Source organism: Diceros bicornis, chromosome 5 (genome assembly GCF_020826845.1).
Source record: "Diceros bicornis minor isolate mBicDic1 chromosome 5, mDicBic1.mat.cur, whole genome shotgun sequence".
NCBI classification, from domain to species: Eukaryota; Metazoa; Chordata; class Mammalia; order Perissodactyla; family Rhinocerotidae; genus Diceros; species Diceros bicornis.
The window spans coordinates 59,646,923-59,672,994 of record NC_080744.1 but is presented as its reverse complement, the minus strand read 5'-3'; the positions used below and the strand labels follow the sequence as shown (position 1 = coordinate 59,672,994).

Genomic DNA, 26,072 nt, shown 5'->3' with positions numbered 1-26,072 from the left:
CCCACAGTTCCCAATCCTCCTTCCCCTTCTTTTCTAGAGTTTGTCTCTCCTCCCTTCTCTACTCACATCTCTCCCAGCCATTCTCTGAACTTCTCCAGCCCTTTCAGTTGGTGGCACCCAGTTGGGAACTGAGGTACCCTATGTAAATCCCCAATTCCTCCAATTGTTTCATGTGTTCCCAACGAAATCTAATTAGGCTGTTGAATGCCTGTTTTTCTGAGTCAAGGACAGAACTGGGCGACCACAGTAGGTGCCCCTAAGAATCTGCTGGTGGAGAAGGCCCGGTGAGGAGCCCGGTGGTGGCGGTGAGAGGGAGGCCCCGGGGCCGTTGTGTGCCCGCCGGTCTTCCATGGAATGGGGAAGGCTTCTTCCCCCGGGAGGCAGGAACTGCTTCCTCAGTTTCCCTCCGGGAGCCAGGCCCAGCTGGGGAATTTGCACCGCTGGGGGGAGGGGGTGGCGGGAAATGGTGCCTCGCTCGCCCCAGCGACATCAAACCCTCGTTTGGCGTGCGAGGACAATGGCTGTCTTATTTTCTCCATTCGCCGCGCACAATGCCGGATTCTCTCATTCACCCGCGGCGGTGCGAGCGAGGTAATTAGCCAGCGCCATTCAGCGCGGACACTATTGCTATGCGGGGGGGCGAGGACGCCCGCGTCGGCGGGGATTAGCCGCGGGTCGGGGTGTGCAGCTGCGGCCACTTCAAAGGGGCCAGGCGCGCCCGGGCGGCTGTGGGAACCGCGCTGCCCCCTCGGGAGCCGCCCCGCCGGCTGGCCGGGCCGCTGCGGACGGGAGCGCCGGCCCTCCCCGGCCCCGGCCCTCGCCGGCCGCGCGCTCCGCCGGGGCAGGCCCGGAGCTGCTTGCGCCCCGAGCTCTGGCGGCCATTGTCGCTCCCCATCACACTCCCACTTTCATCAGGACCTCAAGTGCTCTTTTCTTTTGAGTCCTGGGAGTCAAAGGGCAAAGAGGGGAAGGAGGGGGAGGAGCGAGGGGGATGGGAGCTTGACACAAAAGCGCTGACCTCTGAGGAGTGGAGCAGATGGTCCCACTTACTCCTGCCGCCCAGCGAGCGGCTCTCAGGGCCCCAGGCCCCGGGCCCTGACCCCGTCCGCCATCCGAATGCCTGAACTGGGGCCCCGCGGGGGCTGGGCTCCCAGATGCTCCTCCACCCGCGCCGATGCCCGCTCTGCGCCTCCTGGCTTTGGAGTCAGACTGCCTGCACCAGCCCCGCCTCGAGCGGGGAGGCGGGGGCCTGAGAATCTGCCCCTGTCGGATGCTGGAGCGTTAGGGAAGGTCCGGATTCTCAAGAACCCGCCAGGCCAGGGTTTCCCAGTCCTGACTATGCATGTAAGACATCCTGGTGAGCTTTAATGGAAATACAGATTCCTGAGCACCAGGCCAGACCAAGGGATCTGAATCTCCGGCAGTAGAGTCCAGAAGTCTGCATCGTTACCCAGCACCCTACGTTATTCTGATACACAGCCAAGTTTGAGAACCGGGACCTAGTCCCACTCCTTCATTTTCATGGAAGAAGTTGAGACTCAGGTAGAAGTAGCTTGCCCAAGGATAGACATTGTGGCAGGTTGGGGACTTGGGTGGAAGAGAAGATGATGACCCCCAAGACAATGTGACTCTTCAAGTCAGCATTCAGGAAACAGTTTATGAAGACTTATTTACCTAGTATTTGTTCTAGGTGCTGGAGTACAAAGGTAAATTAGACTGTTCTCTGCTCATAAGGGACTCACAGGCTAGTAGGTGGATTGATGTGTGGACAGCTGACTCTAATACGGTCTAATAAGGGCTAGGAGAGAGGCGCGGGCAACATGTTTGAGGCAGGAATTAATTCTGCCTCCTTTAGGGGATGTGGATGATGGGGTTGCTCGTAGAGAAAGGAGCAAAGAGTTCCAGGCAGAGGGGACAGCAGAAGTAGAGAAATATAAGCATGAACGTCTATGATATGTCCAGGGAAGGCAAAGTTGTCTCACATGGTAGGAGTACAAATCACATGAAGACAGAATTAGCTGGTATTTGAGGCTGGAAAGATGAAACAGGACCTAATAATGAAGACCTTGAATGCCATCCCAAGGAGAGTACCTTGATTCAAGGCAATGGAGGACCACCAGGGGTGTTTAAGGAACATATTGGATATTCAGGAAGATAATTATGGCTTCAGGATGGAGGAAGAAGAGGAGGGAGAGAGGAAAGATGGAAGGCTGGAGGGGGGAAGCTATTACAGAAATAGTTGAGAGTGATAAGAGCCTAAGCCAAGGAAAAGGGAGGATAGACCAGGATTTGGTGACCAGTTAGCTTCTGAGAGAGAGGGAGAAGGATGAAACAGTGACCCCTTGGTTTGTTTATAGCTGGGGCAGTTGGTGCATGATGAGGCTGTTGATAAGAGACACGGGAAGAGGAAGAGGCTGGGAGTGGGTCTGGTGATTCCTTTGAATTTATGGGAAAGCTTCTGAAACCTTCTGCAGAGGATGGTTCCTAGGGCTTTAAGAGACCTCCAACAACTGGAGGGCAGCAGTGGAGTTCCCCCAAATAAGTCTATTTCTAAGAGTTGGCAGCCCCATACCAACCAAGAAACTCCATGATCCTCCCATGGAATGTAGGCTTTCCTCTTTCCCCTAACAGGTAAGGCTTATTCTGGAGAGTTGTTGGGGTGGAGGGCTTGTAGGCCTTAATCTATTGTGGTTCAGTGTTGAGCCACCAGAGATTCTGTAGAGCCATGAGATGCAAATGCAGCATCAGATCAAGATTCAAGAATAGGAGAGGGTCCTTTCTGCTGGAGAGGGACAACTTTACCCAGTGTTATCCTAGAATCTTAAAGTTGTTATGACCTTAGAGGTTATCTTGTCTATCCTGCCTCACTCCCATTTTACAGGTGAGAAAACCAAGGTTGGAACTGAAAGGTTACATAGGGCGTCTGTGAAAGAGCCAGGCCCAATCCCAGGTCGCCTCTCCATTACCTAACCCCCACTGCATTAGTCCTTACAAATCCTAATAAATGGCTCTGGAAATTTGGGGGAAGTATCTGTTTTTGTTGAGTAATCTTCATGGTCATGTGAAAGCAATTTACTTAATAGCGCCAGCCTGGGCCCCCTAACCAGACGCTCTTCCGGGAGGCGAGGGAGATCCGGTGTCCTGAGCTGAACGACGGAAGTTAAGGATGTTGTGGGCCTGGGCAGGTTTACATAAGGAAGATTGGTGACCCTGACACGGGCAGAGACGTGCAGTCTAGGGAGAGGGGCTCTGCTAGGCCTGGACATTTTCAAGTTTAAGACAGAGAGAGATTCCCAAGTCAGCTCTGAAGCCCTGACCCTGCACCCTTGGCTGGTGCTTGGAAGCAGATGTGCTTCAAAGGCTGCAGCTGGATAAGACGTTATAACTGGTGCATCTCAACTCCCCCATTATACAGAGGAGGAAACAGAGGCCCAGAGAGGGGCTTTGGCTTTATCGAGATCACACATCCAGTTATTAAAAGGACTGAGTTAGTCCTCCCTTTAGTATGTCTCCCTCCGTCTCCCACTCACCCCACGGAAGCCACCAGCATTTCAGAGTGCTTTGCCCTCCCCTGCCCAAAACCAGGAAAAGAAATTACTCCTCTGTTTTATAAGGCCCAACAGGCGACAGCAGTAGCCCTGCAGCCTGGATTTCCTGGTTTGTGGAGTTGGAAGTGCTCAGGGAAGAGTTACCCTGGGACGAGTGTCTGGGTTGTTTATTTACCTGTGTTAATAGAACTTAGGAAACATGTGTGGACTCAGTGACCATTAGTGGGGTGATAACACCGCCTTATCATGGTGCTTATCTGCATTAGTCACACTCTATGACACCCACCCCCAAACCCTGGGGGAGTTCAGTTAAAGTAAAGCCTGCCATGTCTTGGGTGTCTCTGAATGTGAGTAGACGTGGTGCTTGTGAGGATCTGGGATGTTGTGTGCCTCTGTGTTTTTCAATGTGAGTGTCCTTGGGTATCATCGGTCATGTTTGACCAGCATTTGAATATGTGTCCCACCCTGCCCCCATCCAGGGCAGCTGTGGGGCAGGGAAAGAGCACTGGATTTGGAGTTAGACTGCTCTAAGTTCAAATGCTTGCCTTAACACCATTAACTGGCTGTGTGACTTTGGGCAAGTCACTTAACCTCTCTGAGCCTCAGAAGGACTAGTAATCCCTACTTCTCAGAATTCTACCGATGTACGTAATATCTAACCTTTGACAGCAGATGGCTTCTGCAGGTCTCCGTGTCTCAGGGCCCTGTTACTGTGGGAGTATGTAAGATCCTGGCCCTGGTGCTAACCCCCTTCTGGTATTTCTTAGGAGCTTGGATGAGAACATCTAAGGACGGGGCCTGTGGGATGGAGGGAATTTGCCTCTGGGGTGCCAGGACATCCTCCCTGATACATTAGCGGTCAGTAAGTATCTATTGAATGAATGCTTAGAATCGACCCAGTGGGTCTGCTGTGTAACTAGGACAGGTGACTATTTCCTGAACAGGAATCAGGACACATCCTCTGACTCATTGTCTGATATGTGAGGTGGAAACAGGGCAAAATATTTGAAATTGGGACTGCTTTTGGAAACCTAGCAGTGGGATAGGTAGGGTGGTCACATGGGGTGAGTGGTGCTTCTCTTCCTGAATGTGCGAGGGGTCGCCACAGAAAGCAGTGGGGCACACCCACCCGGTGGCACATCCCCTGTGCCTATAAGGCAAGCACACCGCTTGTGTCCCACAGCACATAATGCCCCCAGGCACACTTCATGCCCTCCATGGAAGGCTGGTTAATGCAGGGGGGAGGATCTCGCGGCTTGATCTGGAGGAAGAACTGGAGCCCCCGAATTATGGGCTGAGTAATTAAAAGTCGGGCTTTGAGAAGTTTTATTCTCCTTGGGTTGTAAAAGCCCGGGCCAGAGGCATTGGAGAGCCCCAGATTGCCTCCTCTGCAGCTGGGCCTTGGGCCTTATAGTCCATTGGAATTGAAGATCAGGCTGTAAAGGTTCGACGCTCACCATTCCTACAGCGGGCCAACAGCTGGGTGCAGGGGCTTTCCCAAGCTGAGTCCGGCCCCCCAAGGCCCCCCGCCTCTCCCCTATCCAGGCCCCCGTTTGTCAGAGGTGGCTGCCGAGAGGGAGAGGAGAGACGTGGATTTATGGCTGCTGACTTGAAAGACAAAGTTGTCTTTTGTGTTAGAATTGGGGCCAGGGGAGTGGTGAGCTGGTGGTGGAGTGGGAGGATGGGAGGCAGGAGCTGGGGTGCAGGAGCCCAAGGCAGAGGCTTGAGGAGGCCGAGGAGACTGGCGAAGGGATCCAGAGGCTTCTCAGAGCAAGGTCACCAGGCAAAGGCCCAGATGAATCCATCATCCCCAGGGAAGCTGAGCAGGGCCTTTGAGCCATCACAGTCCTCTGGGCCTGTGCGTGAGTGCCAGACATCGTCCACCCACACCCATCCAACACCTAAAACCCACACAGCCCCCTCCCCTCCTCCTCAAAACATGCTTTTTGGATTTAGAACGTTGATTCCACTCTCAGACTTCCTTTTGGAGGCCCAGGGAAGTAAATACAGGTCTTCTAAGTTCATACTTTCCCACCCCCTCATGACCACAGCCAATCAATGTGGGAGTTCTTCCCCAGCAGAGCCAAAGTCAGGGCAAGGTGGGGACCCAGATAATGGGGAGACAGGCACAGAGTGTTGGGGAGGGTGAGCCTGGGCCAGAGAACGCTGATGACAAACAAGACCAATACCCTACTGGGGACTGTGGGCAAATCGTGAGCCTCCCCAGGACTGCAGAATTCTCTGCCATCACCTCCCTCCTTCCCACAGACGTTCAGAGATAGGGCATTTACAAGTGCTTTGAGGAGTTTAAAGAGCATGTGAGGTGGGTCTTGGCTGGCCTCCTCACCCTCCAGGGACCACTCTGCCCTGGCCGTGCCCCACCAGTGGCTCTGCCCAGTAGGTCTGGGTGGAGGCCAGAGTGGCCATCGGATGCCTGAGTCCTGCAGGTGCTTTAACTACACCTCGGAGAGCCACATCCATCCCCCAGAATGAGCCTGGCTAATAAAGGCATGAGTTTATGGGCTTCATAAACATTTTACTAGAGAAATCAAGCCCTCAATTACCCAATGGCCTCTTCCAACTGACAGCTTGTCTGTTGGGGCCTTTATGAAGCCCCCTGGCAGAAGTGAGATAGAAGCCAAGTTCTGGTATATACCCCGCTGCCCCCCACCTCACTGACCCCGTCACCATTCAGGCCTTGCAAATTCTGTCTTTACTCACTTCTCCAGAGGGCTTGCGGCTCTACCACTAACTCTCCGAGCCTTAGCCTTAGCCTCTTGGAGGGAAGACGGCTACTCCCTTGAAGAAGATAGCCACCCTCCCTCCCCTCACCCCCCAGCCATGCTCTTCTGTAACCTCTCAGCTCCCTTTTAACTCAAGATCCTACGATTTTCCCTCAACAATAGCTAGCAAGTATTTACTCTTTGCCAAGGACCGTGCTAAGCCCTTTACAAATACATCTCATTGAATCCCCCTAGTGCTGCAGCTCTGGCGACGTGAGCTATTATCGTCTCTATTTTATGTGAGAAAATAGAGGTTCTGAGAGATTAAGTAACTTGCCCAAGATCACGCAGCTAATCGTGGTGGTGTTGAGTTTTGAACCCAATTCTGTGTGATCCCAGAGTATCATTTACCATTAACCTCTTCACTGGTATGTAACAAGTATTTCCTCACTAGGAGCAGAATTCTTGCCGTTGAGGCCTTCTCTGCCAGGCGGTGTGACAGCCCTAGGATGTGATCAAATGTGGGCCTCGTCAGCGGTCTCTGAGTCCATATGGCCAAGAGGGGAGGGAGCCGGCAGGGACAAGGCTAGGCTAGTGATGAAGATGGAGAGGAAAAGGGGGCTCTCTGTGGGGCGGCAAGAGGGAGGGAGCAAGAGAGAAGGCACCTGGGGATCTGATGCCTGGCCTCGGGTCTGGATCAGCACTGTCCAATAGAACTTTCTGTGACGATGGAAGTTTTCTATTGGTGCTGTCCCATAATGGAGCCAGTAGCCACTTGTGGCTACTGAGCACTTGAAAGGTGGCTAGTGAGTCAGAGGATCTGAATTTTTAAAATTTTATTTAATTTTAATTTAAATGACCACATGACTAGTGGTTACCATGTCGGACAGCACAGGGGTGCTCACCACAGCTGATGGCTGAAATCTGCTCAAAGTCCTCTGGTGATATGAGGCCCTGTGGGCTCAGACCATCCCAAGGGGCTGTGGCACTTCTAGATGGCACATTGTAAGGGGGCCTTGCCCACCCAGAGCTTGGCTAGAGGAGGGTCTCCAGGCTCAAAGCATCTGAACATCATTTCACATCACAAGTGGCTAAGGAGTTAAGGGTGTTTGACCTCAGAAGATGTTTCTCGGGGAACAACCCAGACCTCCGGTACTTAAAGGGCTGTTGTGTAAAGAACAAAACTGTTTGTGTTTTCTAGAGCAACACTGTCCAGTGGAAATATGATGTGAACAACAATAGGTAATTTTAAATTTTCTAGTAGTCACATTTGCAAAAAAAGTAACAAAGAAATGAGTAAAGTTAGTTTTAATAATAAATTTTATTTTATTTAATCTAACCAAAATATTATCATTCCAGCATATAATCATTACTTTAAAATTATTAATAAGATTTTTGCATTTTTTGGACTGTCTTTAAAATTCAAAATACTATCATTTCCATTCATAATCAATATTGAAAATTATTAATTACTATTATTAAAATTATAGAATTTTCCAATTTTTTTATTGTGGTAAAATACATATAACATAAAATTTACCATCTTAACCATTTTTAAGTGTATAGTTCAGTGGCATTAAGTACCTTCATATTATTGTGCAACCATCACTACCATCCATCTCCAGAACTCTTTTCATCTTGCAAAAGTGAACTCTATCCCCATTGAACAACTCCCCATTTCCCCCCTCCCCCAGCCCCCAGCAACCACCCTTCTACTTTTTGTTTCTATGACTTTTTTTTGTGTGTGTGAGGAAGATCAGCCCTGAGCTAACCTCTATTACCAATCCTCCTCCTTTTTTTCCCCAAAGCCCCAGTAGATAGTTGTATGTCATAGCTGCACATCCTTCTAGTTGCTGTATGTGGGACGCCGCCTCAGCATGGCCCGACAAGTGGTGCGTCGGTGCGCGCCCGGGATCCGAACCCGGGCCGCCAGTAGCGGAGCACATGCACCCAACCAACCACCAAGCCACGGGGCTGGCCCGCTGTTTCTATGACTTTGACTCCTTTAGGTACCTCATATAAGTGGAATCATACAGTATTTGTCTTTTTGTGACTGGCTTATTTCACTTAACATAATGTCCTCAAAGTTAATCCATGTATCAGAATTTCCTTCCTGTTTACGGCTGAATAGTATTCCATTGTATGTATATACCACATTTTGTTTACCCATTTATCTGTCGATGGACACTTAGGTTGCCTCCATGTTTTAGCTATTGTGAATAATGCTGCTATAAACGTGGGTGTACAAATATCTCTTCGAGACTCTGCTTTTAATTCTTTTGGGTTTATACTCAGAAGTGGAATTGCTGGATTATATGGTAATTCTATTTTTAATTTTTTGAGGAACTGCCATACTGTTTTCCACAGCAGCATTTTATTTACATCCCCACTAACAGTGCACAGGGTTCCAGTTTCTCCTCATCCTTGCCAACACTTGTTATCATCTGTTGCTTTTTGTTTTTGTTTTTGTTTTGTGAGGAAGAGCAGCCCTGAGTTAACATCTGTTGCCAATCCTCTTTTTTGCTGAGAAAGATTGGCCCTGGGCTAACATCCGTGCCCATCTTCCTCTACTTTATTATTATTACTTTTGTGTGTGTGTGTGAGGAAGATCAGCCCTGAGCTAACATCCATGCCAATCCTCCTCTTTTTGCTGAGGAAGACCGGCCATGAGCTAACATCTATTGCCAATCCTCCTTTTTTTCCCTTTTTCTCCCCAAAGCCCCAGTAGATAGTTGTTTATTCATTTTTTTCCCCCCAAAGCCCCAGTAGATAGTTGTATGTCATAGGTTCACATCCTTCTAGTTGCTGTACGTGGGACTCGGCCTCGGGTTGGTCGGAGAAGTGGTGCCTTGGGGCGTGCCCGGGATCCGAACCTGGGCTGCCAGCATCAGAGCGCACGCACTTAACCGCTAAGCCACGGAGCCGGCCCCCCAGTAGATAGTTGTATCTCATAGTTGCGCATCCTTCTAGTTGCTGTATGTGGGACGCCGCCACAGCATGGCCTGACAAGCGCTGTGTCAGTGCACGCCCAGGATCCGCACCCAGGCCACCAGTAGCGGAGCGCGTGGACTTAACTGCTAAGCCATGGGTCTGGCCCCCAATGTTCCTCTACTTTATATGGGACGCTGCCACAGCATGGCTGGACAAGCCGTGCATCGGTGCGCGCCCAGGATCCGAACCTGGGAACCCTGGGCCACCAAAGCAGAGCGCGCGCACTTAACTGCTGTGCCACCAGGCGGGCCCTTGTTTTTGTTTTTTGATAGTAGCCATCCTAATGGGTGTGAGGTGGTGTTTCATTGTAGTTTTGATTTGCATTTCCCTAATGCTTAGTGTCTTGTTATTTTATACTAAGTCTTTGAAATTCAGTGTGTATTTTACACTCACAACGCATCTCAGTTTGGACTGGCCACATTTCAAGTGCTTAATAGCTGGCTACTATATTGGAAAATGTGATTCTCAAGGGGGAAGTTGGGGGCAGTGGGTAGAATCATGTGGGATTCAGACATATCGCTAGTGTAAGGAAAAACGTTACAGTCACCTGAGCTGCCTGAGTAGGGGCTGGGCATCCAGGGTGTCGCTGGTCCTTGGCAGGGATGGATACAAGGAAGGGACTGGCCTTGCTGCCCTTTGGAAGGGTCTGTGGTTCGTGGTTGTTCCTCTTGAATGGCTGTGTGAGTGGGGGAAGTTGGTGCCTCAGACCCCCGGTGCTGCCGGCTTCTGCAGAGGCTGTTTTGAACTCTCCATCCCAACATGCCATGATCTTTTTGTCATCACACACCGGATAGGAGTTGGGTTGTAGCCAAGAGGTGGGAGGCTGGGCCTGGGGGATGCTGCCAACTTCCTTGCCAGCACTATGCCTTGACCCTCCGCTGCCCCCCAGCGTCCCCCTGGAGCCTGTCTAATCAGATCCAGGCCTGACCTCACCAGAGGTCCTGGACCAGGAGGAAAGTCCCCCTCCCCTCCCCGAGCCCCTCTAGATCTGACTCTCAGGAGACCCCTCCCCTCTGGTGATTTATAGGGGTGTCCAGAAGCCATTTCCTGCCTGTTTCTGCTCCCTTCCAGCCCAACGGATTGCTGGGCTCTCTCTCTGCCCCTGTCTTTCCCCACAGCCAGGCTGTACCAATGGTGGGAGCAGGGAGAGGCTGGGAGATTCCTTCTCAGATTGCTTGGGGACAAAGGTGCTTTCTTCTTCCTTTCTCCGCAACTGCCGCCATGCAGGCCTTTGTCCTCCTGTCGCTCTCTCTGGCCCTCACACCTCAAGGGCCTCCAGCCACTGCCCATTACCCGCTCCGATCACCCAGCTTGAAGTGAGGGACCCAAAACTGTCCCTACTGGAATATAAAGGAGGGACAGGTGTTAGCAGGAGTATAAAGCACCTACAGCCACAGGCCACAGCACCACCTTCATGTCCACCAGCCACGGACAAATATCACCGACACTGGCCACAAACAATGTCTCCAGCAACAACAGTAACCTGTGTACACCATCATCAGCCACACAGTGGCCTCCAGGATGACTTGTTCAGGGCTCAGGTGCTCAGAGGTCCAGCCTTCGACCCCACATACGCATGCTTGCCCAGGGACCCTATCCCCAGAGATACACAATGAGGGACAGCTTCCCCCTTGCTCTGTGGCCTGCTAGCACAAGCCAAGGCAAAACAGACTAGTAAACGAACCATGGCCCACCTAAGAGATTGGAGGAGCCCTAAGTGCCCTGAAAAACTTTCTCCTTTGACTTCCTAAAGAAAAAATGCTGTTACTGATGAACTAGGAGTGCATGGGAGATTCTAAGAGACCCCAGCTAAGCTGAGTCTGGAGAAGGGCCTGTCTATGAAGGTGGCAGGAGTCAGAGCTGGAAGGGCCCTGAAGAGTACCAGGCGTTCACCCCTTCATTTACAGATGAGAGGACCGGTGCTCTGACAGTGCCTGCCCAGGTCTCACGGCAATCCCCTGGATGTCTGAGGGATATGCAGGGCTGACCCAAGGGTTGGTAGGAGTGTGAGGAAGGGGAGGGAAGAAGGAACCTCGGATGAAGAGGACCACACCCTCCCATTGCACCCATTTCCCCTGGACAACACCTGTGTACGCAGCTGGGCTCCGGGGTGGGATTGAGGACCCATCTCTGAGGCTCATTATCCTCCCTGCAACTCGCAACATGCACCAACTCCCAACCAGTGAGAAGAGGCTGGTCCATGATGCAGTCCTCTCTGGGGTCACCTGCCCTTGGAGAGTGAAAAACTTGCTGGAGGGCCTGGGGCATGGAACTTCTGATTTGTGGCTGATAGAGCCACCAAGTGGGCCTGGGTCTCAGTTTACCCTTCCTAAAATGAATGGATTGGCTTTAGATTAGTGGTTTTCAAGCACTTTTAAAGGCAAAGCTATCCTTCAAATGAAGTGTGTGGCAGAACTGCAGTTAAGTAAAGCTGATAGAGAGGTACCGTGAAGTGCTGCTCTGATGGAAGGGGAATGTGAAGCCCCAGGCGGGGAGGGGGCTCAGCTGCATCCAGGGGGCCCCAGAGGCCCCCTAGGAGTCTTGCTGTGCACTGTGAAGAGGATTGGACTGGCTCCTTACCTACCACCCCTTCCTGCTGGAGCATTCCTCTCCAGCATCACATGCAACCCCTGCTGTTGTCGGTGTCTAGTTTTGGGGGAGAAGGAGGGGCCTAGAGATAGAGGCCAGACTCTCCATCCCCAGCTCCCAGATAAGAAGCAGCCCTCTCCCTGTATCTCTCCTCAGGCCAGCTCCTAGCTCTAGGTGCCGCCAGGGAGCCCAGGATGGGGGCTAGAAACACAAAAGGATGCGGTTCCTTAATGAGGAGGCATCTGTCGTCAGCAGGGCCATTAGTCCCCGCCCCAGGTCCCTGGGGGACTTCGAGCTCCTCTCCAGCTGGAGTAAGGAGAGGGCAGGCAGCTCCCCAGCTCCTGAATGGGCAGGGCCCCAGGAGCACAGATGGCTGACCCAGGAGCCTGGGTGCCCTCTCTGCTCCCTGGGCCCATGTCCAGTCCTGCTCTCCTGGACGTTGAGGCCTGGAGGCAGTAGAGGCGCCCCAGCAGTGCTTCGGCTCCCACCGCCAAGCCCCTGGGCTGACCTGCAGGCCCTTGGGCAAACACAGCCTTTGGCCTGAGACAGGGCAGGCTGACCTGATGGTGCTCCCTGGGGATCATCTCACCAAGCCTGATGGGGACCCCAGCTGAGGCACTTGCCCCCACCTAGGGCTCTGAGGTACGCTTTGTAAGGGCTACACCTACATGGGGACACACATGGTTGATTACCTGCACAGTACCAGAATCACACACCAGCCACTGGTGTGAGGGAACTAAGGGATACAAACCTCATTCACATCCAGCCATGGACACTCGCACCACATACATGGAGACATCCTCCTGGCAAACATAGCCCCACACACATGTGCGAGGAGGCACTCACACCCATCAGCCACACTCCCAGGAGGCCCTGAGAGAGGAGGAGGCAGGGCGGGGGATTTTTATGCATGTTTATATTTAATGAACCACATGCAAATGAGATGGAGAACACGCCACAAAAGAGTCAGCCCCTAGAGACTCTGGGAAGAAGGGCACAAAGGCTCCGCCTTTCGCGGCTGCCCTGGAGTCCAGAACAGGCCGGAAGATTGAGGGGGCCTGAGATGGGGTATACCCACCCACACCAAGGAGCCAAGAGCAGGAGCCAGGACAAGCTCCAGTGTCCCTGCTGCTGCTGTGGGGGGAGGGCTCCTTCTGGGAGGGGACAACTGTCCCAGTTGATGGAGTGCTGGAGGGGAGGGGCTGCCTGCCTGGACAGATGGTGAGCCGCCTTCCCGCACTTGAAGCAAAGTGGATTTTAATGAAATCGCAGCCCTGGTGCTGAAGCTGGCAACCCACGTGGGAGGGCCCCTTCCCTGGGCTTTACAGGTTGGGGTTTGGGATGGGTGGGAATGAGGGTCGGTAGGAACACTTAACCAGCCTAAAATGGTGAGGGGAGAGGTGCACCACAACCCCTCTGCACCGGCCTCTGCAGAACAGAGTTCACGCTATTCAGATCCCCAAAAGGTGGGGAGGGGGGCCCTGAATATTTATGACACGTTGAAATGTAGATTGGTAGGTCTGACAGTCTTCTGAGAGGCTTGTCACCTTGGATGGATGCACCACCCTCTTGGGGTATATCGAGAGGCTGCAGAAGAACTGGGGGTAGGAGGATGATGAGGAGAGCAAAAAAAGCCACTGGGCACTGGTAACCAGGGTCCAAAGACCGGCGTCCCTACGGGGTGACACTGAACTTCCCCTCTCTGGGCTTCAGTTTCCTATTCTGTAAAATGTACAACATAATACTTAGGCCTTGCATACCTTAGCGGGACTGTATAAAAATAAATCCAAAAGCAGCTGAAAAAGTGGGGAGGAGGGCTTTCTCTGACTGGCCTTTGTGGGTCGGCAGCCCAAGATTTCCTCGTTAGAGGTTTGTCGTCCAAGAATTTGTCTAGACCTTTCTCAAAGTGTCCCAGCCCAGCCTATACCACCCCTTGGGGGGGATGTTTCCCACTGGTGGAGGCAGGGTAAGCTCTGAGGTGTTCCCCAAGCTGTTGCCCTGCGTCTGCCAGCTCCAGGAAGACCCCTGCCCTCAATGGGGAGAGCTCCAGGTCTCTGAGACCTGGGCCTGTGACCCCCACACTCCACCTTCCCCCTGCACCTCTATGGGGTGTCTTCCCCATACACATTCTCCTTTCTTTCTCCAGCCATGTCGGACTTTCACGTGCATCCCCAGGCCACCGTGGGCGAGGAGGGTGGTGTGGCCCGTTTCCAGTGCCAAATCCATGGGCTTCCCAAACCCCTGATCACGTGGGAGAAGAACAGAGTCCCCATTGACACGGACAATGAGAGGTGAGCCACGTGTGGGAAAGATGGAGGGTGGATGGAGAGGCAGGCCCAGTGTCTGAGCCTTAGAGAGGGACTGCCTGTGGCCCTGGGAGCTGACGCCCGTGCCCACAGGCACCTGAGACAGTGATGTTTCTGCACCTGTGTTAAAGCTGAGTAACCATGTGGCTTGCTGGGCCCAGATTCGACACTCGTGGATGTGTCCATGAGAAGGACTGTGTGTGATTGCTGTCAAGGCTGGATTTTGCAGGTGCCTCCACCTATGAGAGTCCCAGTATGTGTCTGTGATGACAATGGTGACATGGGGACAGTGCCCAGGTACTGGGCTGTTTCTGTGATGCTCAGTGTCCCTGTGGCCGATGGTGCCAGTGGGTATGCTAGTGGTCAACTGTGCCCCCCTCAACAGGTACACCTTGCTGCCCAAGGGGGTCCTGCAGATCACAGGCCTTCGGGCTGAGGACAGTGGTGTCTTCTACTGCGTGGCCTCAAACATTGCCAGTGTCCGGGTCAGCCACGGGGCCAGGCTCACTGTGTCGGGTGAGGGTCCTTTGCCCTGCCTGGTTCTTCCCCCAACCCACCTCTTGACTTCTCCCCACCGTCAAATCAATCCCCCTTCAAATGACTCCTGGAGACGTGTCAGCCAAGTGCCTACAGAGCACCTTCTAAGCACAAAGCTCTGTGCTCCTCACGGGAGGGTTCAGAAGGAATCCGAAGCCCACTCTCTGGCTCAGTTCTACCTGGGGAAGCCCATCCTCTGCTTATCCCGGGGGATCTCCCATTGCTAGAGGCCCTGCAGGGCCTGGAGTGGACGAATGGATGTGAGCAACGTCCTGGGGCCCCTGACATCTCCTCTCTGCCCACAGGACCTGGTTTCTGGGCTGAAGCGTGTTTCCCACCCCCCCATGTCCTGGGTTGTGGAGGGGATGAGGAGGTGGGAAGGGTCCCAGCTGAAGTGAAGAAACATGGCATCATCCTCCCAGGCTCGGGCTCCAGGGCATACAAGGAGCCGACGATCCTCGTGGGGCCTGAGAACCTCACCCTGACGGTGCACCAGACCGCTGTGCTGGAGTGTGTCGCCACGGGCAACCCGCGCCCCATTGTGTCCTGGAGCCGCCTGGGTGAGCCTCATCCCGCAGCCCCTGCCTCTCCCACCCCAACCCACCCCCTGGGAGGGCCGGTCTCATCACCCAGCTCTGAGGAGGACTTTGAATCCTGTTTATTCTCCGTGGGGGTCTGTTCTCTCCAAGGCCTGGGGAAGGGGTAAGTTTCCCTCTCCTTGGCAGGACCAGGGAGGTCCGCCTGCCCACGACATTCTCCCTCCCCCTGCACGGATGGCTTAGCTCCCTGGGTTACCTCGGTCCAGTCCTGGCCATCCTGCACCAGCTCCCCTCCTCCATGCTCCCCTCACCCTCCAGAACCCCTCTGCAGCTCTCAGCACCTCTAATCTCTTTCCCTTCCCGCACCTCCCTGCCCTCTATACCCTGGCCATACTCCCCAACTGTGCAGTTCCAAACCCCTCAAAATCTCAGCCAGTTCTCAAACCCTCACTCTGGGCTCCCCAGTCTCTAGCTTGGCCCCCTAAATCCCCCAGCCTAAATCCCTGGGCAGCTGAAGGAGAGAAATGAAAGGGTGCAGATGGGCCCACATTGTCTGAGCAGAAAGGTCACTGGGGGAAGGGGAGTCTGGAGGGGCTGGGGTGGGGTGGGCATTCACAAGGAGACTGCGCCACATTGTAGCAGCTGAGTGATTGGGGAAGGAGGGGGCAGCAGGCGGGATAATGGAGTAGATTTCACCACTTCAGGGACTGAATGGGGAGCTGTCTCCTTGCATTCTGACTGTGCTAATCTGATCCTGTGGTGGGGGGAGGGCCCGGTCCTGGGAGAGTCTAGAAAGAGTGGCCTCACCATTAGGAGGAGCCTATAGGCACTGCAAGGACCATCTGGTCCAACATTTCCCAAACCGTGATCTGCAGGGGGGAAAGAATGGCTTGGTGGTCTAACACGTTTGGGAAACAGAGTCAACCAGGTCCCTTTGCTGCGGGACTTCTCAGAGCCTTTATATTAATGGGCATTATGACAGTCCCGGAATGGAATGGATATTTGACCATGGAACTTTTTTCAAGAGAGACAAACCAGGCTGGGAAATGTCCATCTAATCCAAACCCCTTACTTTCCTGATTGAGAAACTGAGGGGAAGGGACTTGAAGGTCTCCAGCGAGTCGGTGACAATGCTAGGATTAGGACCTGGGTCTCTGTTGCTAGGCGAGAGTTTTCCGTGCTGCTCCTGCCACCTCCACAATGGTGATGCTGTAGAGGGAAGGTGCAGAGTCAAAGGTTGGGGCTCCCTGGAAGACTGGTGGGACTGTGAACAGTCTGGAATGTTCCTGCACTTCCCTGCTCCCACATCTATCTCCCTGACCCTCCGTCACCCCCCTTCCCCTTCCTCCTCAGATGGCCGCCCCATTGGGGTGGAGGGCATCCAGGTGCTGGGCACGGGGAACCTCATCATCTCAGATGTGACTGTGCAGCACTCGGGTGTCTACGTCTGTGCCGCCAACAGGCCCGGCACCCGGGTGAGGAGAACGGCTCAGGGCCGGCTGGTCGTGCAAGGTACGGCCCCCCACCCCCAGCAGAGGAAGGGAAGGGCCTTCCACGCAGCCCCCTCCTCCTGAGCCATTCCTTGCCTCCTCAACATCCCTGGCCCAAGCCCCTTGTCCTGTGCTCACCCAGTTTCCTATACTCACCCGAATCCTGTCCCCTGCCCCTCCCCAGGCCCCCAGGCCAGGCTAAAGGTGGCAGCTCTCTCCTCTCTCCCCGACGAGGGTGTGTTGGGAACGGGAGGACATTCTTGGTCATCTGGCCCCTGTGTGCCCCTCTAGGTGTGACTGCCACCCCTCCCCCTACCTCCGGAGTCATTTCCACATTATAATCTCAGCTGGTTTCCCTGCCTGTGTCACTCACACGGGTCTCTCGCCCCACATGCTGTTTTCATTCACACATGTGGCCCTGCCACGCTCACACCTACTTGCGTGCTCTCGGTGTGTTTGTCATCTCACACCAGATCATTCTGTCCATCCTCCTGCCCTGGGCTCAACTGCCCGCATGAACGGGACTTGGGTTCCCATTCTCAGGGGTTTCTGTGGCTGTTCCCTCCCGGAGAGCTGGGGAGGGGTGGGAGGGAGGGGCATTAGGAACTTAAATGCCGTCTGTTGAGCATTCCATGTGCCGTTAATCTACCCAAATGAAAGTGATGGAGCATTTCATTTCTTGGGTGTTAATGGAGGCTTGAGGCCTGGGATTGGAGGAGAGTGGAATTGAATGTAGGGGCGAGGGGGCCTGTGCTGAGGGCTCATCCATCTCCCCATCATTACCGCCTTGGAGGTGTAGCTAAACCTATTAGCACATTTATTTATTTAACAATTTCCTGAACAGGGAGCTCAGCTTGATCGCTTTCGGATACAAACGTCAGTCTCTTAAATAGTTATTAAAATGGAGTCCTCTCTTGGGTCTGCCTCTCTGGGGTGGAGGAGGGGTGGCCTGCCACCATCTCCTGGAGCCTGGGCCAGGGTGGAGGGTGGGCTGCCCGGAGGATTCTCCAAGGGGTGGATGTGTGTCCCCTGCAGACCTCCGCCCCCCGTCCTCTTTCCTCATCCCTTCACCCACAGCTGTTTCGTCCCTCTCCAGCTGACCCTCACCACTCCTCATGCTTCTCTGTGCCCCCCACCCCAGCCCCAGCAGAGTTTGTCCAGCACCCCCAGTCCATCTCCAGGCCCGCTGGGACCACAGCCATGTTCACCTGCCAAGCCCAGGGTGAGCCACCCCCTCATGTCACGTGGTTGAAGAATGGACAGGTGCTGGGGCCAGGAGGCCACGTCAGGCTCAAGAATAACAACAGGCACGTGTGGTGGGTGCTGGAGTGAGGCCTAGGAAGTGGTGGGAAAGGGGCCTGGAAGGAGTGGCCTGGCAGGCCGTGCCCCTCCCGTCAGGGAAGAGCACTAAATTAGGAGTCTGGAGACTGGGGTTTGAGTCCCCAGTCTGCCACTAAACTTGCTGAGAGACCTCAGACAAGTCATTGCCTTCCGGAGAGGCTCAGTTTCTCCATCTCTCAACGGGGAGATCTGGCTAACGTCCAGGGGTGCTCTGAGAGGTGGAGGGGATCTGAGGCTCTCCTTCCCCCTACAGCACCCTGACCATTTCTGGAATCGGCCCTGAAGACGAGGCCATCTACCAGTGCGTGGCTGAGAACAGTGCTGGCTCCTCGCAGGCCAGCGCCAGGCTGACCGTGCTGTGGGCCGAGGGGCTGCCTGGGCCCCCACTCAATGTGCGGGCGGTCTCCGTGTCGTCCACTGAGGTCCGCGTGTCCTGGGACGAGCCCCTGGTCAACACCAAGGAGATCATCGGCTACGTCCTGCACATCAGGAAGGCCGCCGGTGGGTGGGGGCCAGTGGGTAGGGGCCGGGAGGGCCAGGCTGGCCCTGCAGCCCCCACCTTCTCCATTGTTTCTCATCCCTCTCAATCCTGCACGTCCTGACCCCACACCTTCCATCTTTCTCCCCCCTGCACCCTGGCTGCCCTCCTTTCACCAATGCCCCTTACACGCCCCTGCCCTACCCTTTGCCTCCCAGACCCCCTGGAGCTGGAGTATCAGGAGGCAGTTAGCAAGAGCACCTTTCAGCACCTGGTGAGCGACCTGGAGCCCTCCACTGCCTACAGCTTCTACATCAAGGCCTACACACCAAGGGGGGCCAGCTCAGCCTCTGCCCCCACGCTGGCCAGCACCCGGGGTGAAGGTGAGGCCTGGGGGGCGCAGTGCAGAGCCGCAGACACTCAGGGTATTAGAGCAGACCCACGACACACACTTGTTCGGGTTGTGCACTACACAAGGTGCCTGGCCCTGAGGCTGAGTGGGGGCTGGGTCTACCTGGAGGAAAGGGCATCCTTTTCTAAATCATGTGAAGGTACTGTTGGAGCAAGCAGAGACCCTGGATAGGAGGAGGCCAGAGAGCTGTTGGGCTCCTGGGGGTCTGGGTCGCAGATGGAAGTGTAAGGTAGAGCTGCGGGTCCTCACATCTTGGCCTCCGTCTCCGCCCGCAGCCCCCGCCCCACCCCCGTTGTCTGTGCGGGTCCTCGACGGCTCCTCCCTGCAGCTGCTGTGGGAGCCCTGGCCCCGGCTGGGCCAGCACGAGGGCGGCTTCAAGTTGTTCTACCGCGCAGCAAGCAAGGCTTCCTTCACCGGCCCCATCCTGCTGCCTGGAACTGTCTCCTCCTACAACCTCAGCCGGCTCGGTGAGGGGGACACAGCCGGGCTTGGGGAGCTGGGCAGGGGTGCAGAGGTCACCTCTATTTCCCCCACTGGACAGAGCCACCCGGCGGGGGCTGGGCCAGTCACTCAGCCGCCCTCCTTTTCCCCAGACCCCACTGCAGTGTATGAGGTGAAGCTGCTCGCTTACAACCAGCATGGGGATGGCAACGCAACAGCCCGCTTCGTGTCTTTGAGGGGAGCGTCTGAGAGGACAGGTGAGGGTTGGGGATGGGGTGTGGGGCTACAGACTGACTCAAGAATGGAGGCGAGGGAGGGCGGGGAGCAGGCATCCAGGGAAGGTAGGAGGGTGGAACAGTGCACGCAGCCCTTGAGAACATAGGCTTAGACCTGAATTTGAAGTCTGGCTGTGCAGCATTCTAGCTGCGTGGCCTCGGGCAAGTTACATAACCTCTCTGAGCCCCAGTTTTCTCCTCTATAAAACAGGGATAATAAGACCTACTTTATAGAGCTGTGGCGAGGATGAAGTGGTCCATGTAAAGTGTTATTCCCAGTGTCTGACACAAAGTTAGTCCTCAATAACTTGTGAAAAGAATCACAAAGTTTGGGCTGGGGTCCCATAGGCAAGGGCAAAGGGTATATGGACTTGGGAGTGGGAGCAGCTGAGGGAGAAAGAGCCTCCAAAGGCTAGGTGTCTGGGGGTGCTTCAGGCTAGGAGAGCCACAGCCGCCGACCTACTGCCAACCCCCATCCCCAGCCCTGAGCCCACCATGTGACTGTCGGAAGGAGGAAGCCACCAACCAGACGTCCACTACGGGTATCGTCATTGGCATCCACATCGGGGTCACTTGCATCATCTTCTGTGTCCTGTTCCTCCTGTTTGGCCAAAGGGGCAGGTGGGTCCTGGGCCAGGGAGAGGCGGCTGGGCTGGTGTGGGGTGGAGAGGCCCGGAGAAGGAGTTGCTACAGGGAAAGGAGAGTTTGGGGCTCACTGTCTATCCTTTCATTCTTGCTCCCTCTCCCAGCCCTCCTCCTAACTCTTGGCTCACCCCTTAGGGTCCTCTTGTGTAAGGATGTGGAAAACCAGCTCTCCCCTCCTCAGGGCCCCCGGAGCCAGAGGGACCCTGGCGTCCTGGCACTGAATGGGGCGGGACGGGGAGAGAGGGGCCAGCTGGGCCGAGACGAGAAACATGTGGACATGAAGGAACTGGAGCAATTGTTCCCTTCGGCTGGGGCAGCGGGGCAGCCGGACCCCAGACCTAAGCCCAGACCCACGGTGAGTGCCCTCACCTGGAGCAAACCTCCTCCTTCAGGCTCTGACCGTCTCCCGATTCCGCCCTCTCTTCACCTGGGTTGTGGGCCTTGGTCATCGGTCTTCACCAAGGCACAAAACTCAGGGCCGGTGCTTCTCTCTGTGCCCCTGAGTCGCAGGGAGGTCTGGAGACCCTAAGTCCTGAGTGGGATTGGATCCAGAGCCTGCCCCTCTGGCCTTCATGCCGAAGCCTGTGTGACTGGTCCTTTTCCCATCAGGATCCTGCGGCCCCCGCCCTGTGTGAGGAGACCCAGTTCTCCATGCTGCCGCTTCAGGGGTTCGGCCTTCTGGAGGAGATGACATCGGAGGCCAAGGCCCCCTGCGCAGGCCCTGCGGCTGCCCCGCCACCCCAGGATGTAGGCCCAGGCCTCCTTAGTGAAGAGCAGGCTACCTGGCCTTCCACAGCACCAGCGGCCCCGCCAGCTCACTAAGAACAGTAGCCCGTGTCTGGCAGGCTCTGGAGGGGGCAACCCCCATTCTCAGGTCAAAGGCAAGATATCTCCTGTCATGTGGGATTCGGATGGGGGCTTCCCATCATTTCTGTCCTGACTGCCCCTCAGGGTATCAAGACCTAAAGTAGCCTCGGCAGGGAACCCTCCAAGCACCTGGAGGGGTCCCTGCAGGAGTCCCTCCCTTGGGCTAATGCTCCCCTCACCTCTGCCTGGTACCCACATGACTTGGAACTGAACTAATGTTTTCCTTTAAAAAAAGCAAACTTAAAATCAAAAAAAAAAAGAGAGGAAGGTGAATTAGACTCCAAAAATATGCCCCTGCTGTGGCTGGGCCCTGACACTGTCGCCCTCCACCGACCTTGCTTTCTCAGGATGGATTTTTGCTGTTTTGGCTCTCAGCACCTACCTCAGCCGGAATGAATGTCCTTGGGGGAGCGGGACTGTGGCCTCAGCCCCCCCACCCCACAGAGCCCCGAATGTACTCCTACCTCAAGCCCCTTTAGGGGCACCCCCTTTCCCTCCCCACATTGTTGTCCAGAGTTTAAAAAAAAAAAAAAAAAAGAGAAAAAAAAGCACTTCCCCATTTCCAGATGTGAAAGAAACCATCTACCTCAAGGCTTGCTGGCTCTCTGGGCCTGTGCTGTGTCACTGGACCCTCCCTCCTGGCTCCTTCTGCCCAAAGCCCCCCATCTCTCACCCAGAGAGGAGGCTGGAGGCTAAGACACCAAGGGTGGGCCTCTTGGGACCCACAGAAATAAAGATGGAATTGGTCGAAGAAAATGTGAAAAAAAGCCAAAAATGAGGAAAATTTTTTCCTTGAAATATAAATTGTTGCTCCAAACTAGCCTCCTCCCAGCATGCTGTTGGTACTTTGTCTTGTTGTCTTGCCTCAACTGTGCACTCCCATTTTGACCCTCTCAGCCAACTCATCCTTGACTGGGATCCCGATGGCCCTCTGTCCGCCTGGGCCTTGAGAGGGTGGGACATCACCCCGCAGCCTGCCCCCGTCCCTCCCAGATACGGAGCCCCTGGAGCAGGCTGGCCCTGGAATGTACTGTGTGTGTGATGGGTGTGTGTGTGCATGGGGGGTCCCCAGCCCTCTGTCCCATGGGACACAGCCAGCTTGACCCACCCCTGGACAGTGGAATGACCACTGTCAGCATATGTGGCCAGAAGCTATTTTTATACAAGGTGTGTTTAAGGATTTACGTTCTTGTGACTTCTTGTTTCTCTTTTCTGTTGTGTCATTTTTTGAAATACTTAGTTAAAGAAGAAGAAAAAAAAAGAAATCAAGGAAACAGATACTTATTTTTGGTTACACTCAGAAACATTTTTTTAAATAGCAGAAAGAAAACTTTTTTTTTAAAGGAAAAAAAGATGTGTATTCCTTAAGCATAAGATTAGACCATCAAGTCCCTGACCCCCAACCCTCTAGGGACCCCCACCCCAAACTTTAGTTAATTAGCTGAAGAAGGTAGGCTTTGTGGTGTTTTCCTGGAGACTGAAGTCGTGTCCGTGTGGACTCGGGGAAGGGCAATGCACTCCTTCTCCCAAATGCAGGGCTCATGTGAGGGCTCCTCAAACCTCCCGGGCAGTGCCCCCTTGGTCCCTGCAGCGGCTCCTCTGCACCCCCCTTTATCCTGGAACCCCCTCTCCTGTGGGAAGGGTGGGTTGGGGGGAGGAAGGGGCTGGGGGACCACCTGGCCTGACTTGGCCTGATGTTTGTCACACTCTACTCATTTTGATTGAATAAAAGTCCTGTTGCCAAAGTGAACCTTGAGTCTTCTGGTGGCTGTGTCAGGTCCTGGGGGAGGGGGTGGGAGTGCTCGGATTAGGGGAGCCAGGTAGGGAGCAGGCAGACCCTCACAGGGTCAGAGCCCAGAATGACAACAGCAGACCCCTATGCACCACTTACAGGCACTGTGCGTGCTGGGTCTTCACATGCGGTGGAGTTCCCTGGGTCCTCACAAGCTCCCTGGGAGGGAGATAGTCTACTATCATCATCTCCATTTTGCAGATAATGAAACCAAGAAAGGGTAAGAGAAATGAAGGAAACATCCAGAGTCTCACACAGCCAGTTACAGCAGGATCCGAGTTTTCGCCCAGCCCAGGCCTCCTGGTCCCAGGGTCTGCATTCCAACCACTGCCCCTCCAACCACTGCTCCGGGCCTTCTTAGCCGGCAGTGAGGGATCCGAGACCAGTTCCTCGGCTCTATAGTGACAGTCCATAGGCATTGAGCCGGTACTGGGCAGGGCTATGTGCTTTTCATGCAGAGTCTATGAGGAAGGACCATTTTCCTCCCCATCCTAAAGCTGAGGAAACTGGGGCTCCGACTGAGTGACTTTTTCACACAGGGCACATGGCCAGAACCTCCGGCCAGGCCTCTCCATTCCTCCCTGTCCTCTCCTCACTCCAGGCTCCTGAAGCCAGGTGTCTGGGGCTACCAAGGCTTAGGATAGGCCAAGAGAAACTTAGCTTAAAGGTTGTGGTGCTGACAAAGATCTGGAGGTCTCAGTGGGTCTCAAGCTTAGTAAGAGGCAATGGTATAATGCAACTGCTTAGAATGTCAATGTGCCCTCTGCTGCTGAAGTCTCGAGAGCCAGGGCTCACCCCTGGGAAGCTCTGCAGGTCTGGAGGGTGGTGTTCTGTACCCGGAGGCACCTTTTGAGAGGAACAAACCAGGATAGTGGTTTGCAAGCTGGGTTCTCCAGCTGCGGCTAGGAGTGTAGAGGGACCTCTCTGCAGGGTGGGGGGAGGGGTGGGGGGGGCTCTTCCTGCCCACCCTCAGCCAGAGCAGCTGCACTTTTATCTCTCTAATATGTTGGACCGTTGGTGAGATTTCATTTAAAAACAGGGTTCTGCTCCTAAAAGAAGTTTGAAAGCCCCTGGCCTGGCCCTTCTGGAAGAGGCCTGCAGGGGCAGTTGGGGCTGAGGTCAGGCCAGAAACAGTGATGGTGCTGTGGATGCTGAACTGAGAAGAGAAGCCTGAGGCCGTCATGGTACCTGCCCTGCATCTCTGGGGGAAGCAGTTGATTTGCCCTGATTTTCCCAGAGGAAAGAACTGAGCCCAAATAGAGATACAATACATCACCTTTCTTTACAAAGAACTTTGTAACATAGGACTTCCTTAACAACTCCAGCCATCCAAGGGCAGCCGGGTGTGTGTGTGTGTGTGTGTGTGTGTGTGTGTGTGTGTGTGTGTGTGTGTGTGTGTGTGTATTTGTCATCTGTTCAAGCAGACCCTACAGTGGGTGGGACAGGAGGCCAAGTAACCTCCAGGGCCCCTGTCTCCTCCAAGAGTCCCAGATGCTGGTACCTCCCCCAGGGAGGAAACCACCTAATATGACCCATGTCGATGTATGCAAATTGCACACAAATTCCATGCAAACATAGGCAGGGCCTGTTCTAACAAGGCCCTGAGCGGGCTAAGGTTGAGGGAGAAGCAGGTTCCAATTACGAAGTGTAGCAGCAACAGGTGTCAAAGCTGAATGGCGGCTGGAGCGTGGGTCCCGAGATCTCAAGTAGTCCAGAGACCTCAGGCTGAAGACACCCCCGCCACACACACACCACCACACTGTCTTTGGGTAGAAATCAGCAGCAGCCAGGGCTTGCAACCTGCTCTAATTACCTAATGCTCTGCACAAACCACTCCACAACTGAGTGGTTGAAGCTAACACTTATTTTGCTCACAAACCTGCAGTTTGGGCTGGCCTCAGCAGCGCAGCTTGAAACCTGGGGGCTGGAAGCATCTGAAAGCTCGATGGTCACATGTCTGTTGGCTGATGCTGGCTGTGGGCCCCAACGCCTACATGTGGCCTCTCCATGTGGCCTGGGCTTCCTCACAGCGTGGTGGCTGCGTTCCAAGGGCAAGCTCCTAGGAGAGAGCCAGGTGTCATCATTTCGAACCAGCCCTGGACGTCACGCAGTGTCGCCTCTGCCATGTTCTTTCTCTTCATTAGAAGCAAGTCACTGAGGCTGGCCTGATTCCAGGGGAGGAGAATTAGATTCCGCTCGTTGATGGGAGTCGAGTCAAAGTTGTGGACGTGTTTTAAAATGATCACAGGGCCGGCCCTGTGGCTTAGCGGTTAAGTGCGCGCGCTCCGCTACTGGCGGCCCAGGTTTGGATCCCGGGCGCGCACCGACACACCGCTTCTCCAGTCATGCTGAGGCCGCGTCCCACATACAGCCACTAGAAGGATGTGCAGCTATGACATACAACTATCTACTGGGGCTTTGGGGGAAAAAATAAATAAATAAAAAAAAATTAAAAAAAAACTATCACAGAACCACTCTGGAGGGACAGGTGGAGAATGAATGTGAGCTGGAGGCTAGAGAAGCAGGAAGGCACCCCCCAGAAGCCCTGGGGGTGTGATAGGGGAGAGGACACAGCCTGAAGGGGCTGCTGCTGGGGCCACAGGAGGATGGGGCGTGCTCCTGACTCCCACGCCAGGCCCTGTTTATGGGTCTCATCCTATCATTAGTGAAGATCCGTCTGGGGGTCCAGTGCTGAGGCTACAGGGAGGGGGGACCAGGCCCCTGTGAACACTTGAAAAGGGGCTTCTCCACCGCCTGCTCCCTGTCCTTGTGCAGTGAAGAGTGAGGGGCCAAGGGGGGCCTGGTGCGAGCCTGAGACCCCCACAACCTGGGCCGGTAGACTCCAGAATGACGGTGCTGGAAAGGGCCATGGACCCCTCATGAGACAGACAGGAGCTGCTCAAGGTCATAGGGAAGTTAGAGGCAGAGCCAGGGCTGGCACCCAGGACAGCCGCCTGGGGCCCTTTCCACTGAACCCAGCCGGGCCACAGGTGGACGCTTGGAAGTGGGCTGAGCTCCAGAGCCCAGAGGGAAGGGAGAGGGACAAGAATGGGGGGTGGGGGTGTGTGAATGTGGTGGGCAAGTGGACTATTACCTGG

At 54.6% G+C, this 26,072-nt stretch overlaps 1 protein-coding gene across 3 annotated transcripts in view; it reads left to right on the top strand.

Annotated features, from left to right (window-relative positions):
• IGDCC3 (immunoglobulin superfamily DCC subclass member 3) overlaps positions 1–22,926 on the top strand; it is a 41,315-nt gene extending 18,389 nt beyond the window's left edge. Inside the window, exons 3-14 of one of the 3 annotated variants that reach the window (XM_058541851.1) lie at positions 13,998–14,142; positions 14,543–14,673; positions 15,117–15,254; positions 16,587–16,745; positions 17,865–18,030; positions 18,318–18,565; positions 18,761–18,925; positions 19,230–19,421; positions 19,548–19,652; positions 20,153–20,291; positions 20,451–20,670; positions 20,925–22,926. In XM_058541851.1, the coding sequence (XP_058397834.1) occupies positions 13,998–14,142; positions 14,543–14,673; positions 15,117–15,254; positions 16,587–16,745; positions 17,865–18,030; positions 18,318–18,565; positions 18,761–18,925; positions 19,230–19,421; positions 19,548–19,652; positions 20,153–20,291; positions 20,451–20,670; positions 20,925–21,137 (2,021 nt within the window). In that variant the 3' untranslated portion in view covers positions 21,138–22,926. Of the gene's footprint in view, positions 1–13,997; positions 14,143–14,542; positions 14,674–15,116; positions 15,255–16,586; positions 16,746–17,864; positions 18,040–18,317; positions 18,566–18,760; positions 18,926–19,229; positions 19,422–19,547; positions 19,653–20,152; positions 20,292–20,450; positions 20,671–20,924 lie in introns of all 3 variants that reach the window. The other 2 variants (XM_058541850.1, XM_058541852.1) reach the window with 2 other exon arrangements.
• The last annotated feature ends 3,146 nt before the right edge of the window (positions 22,927–26,072 follow it).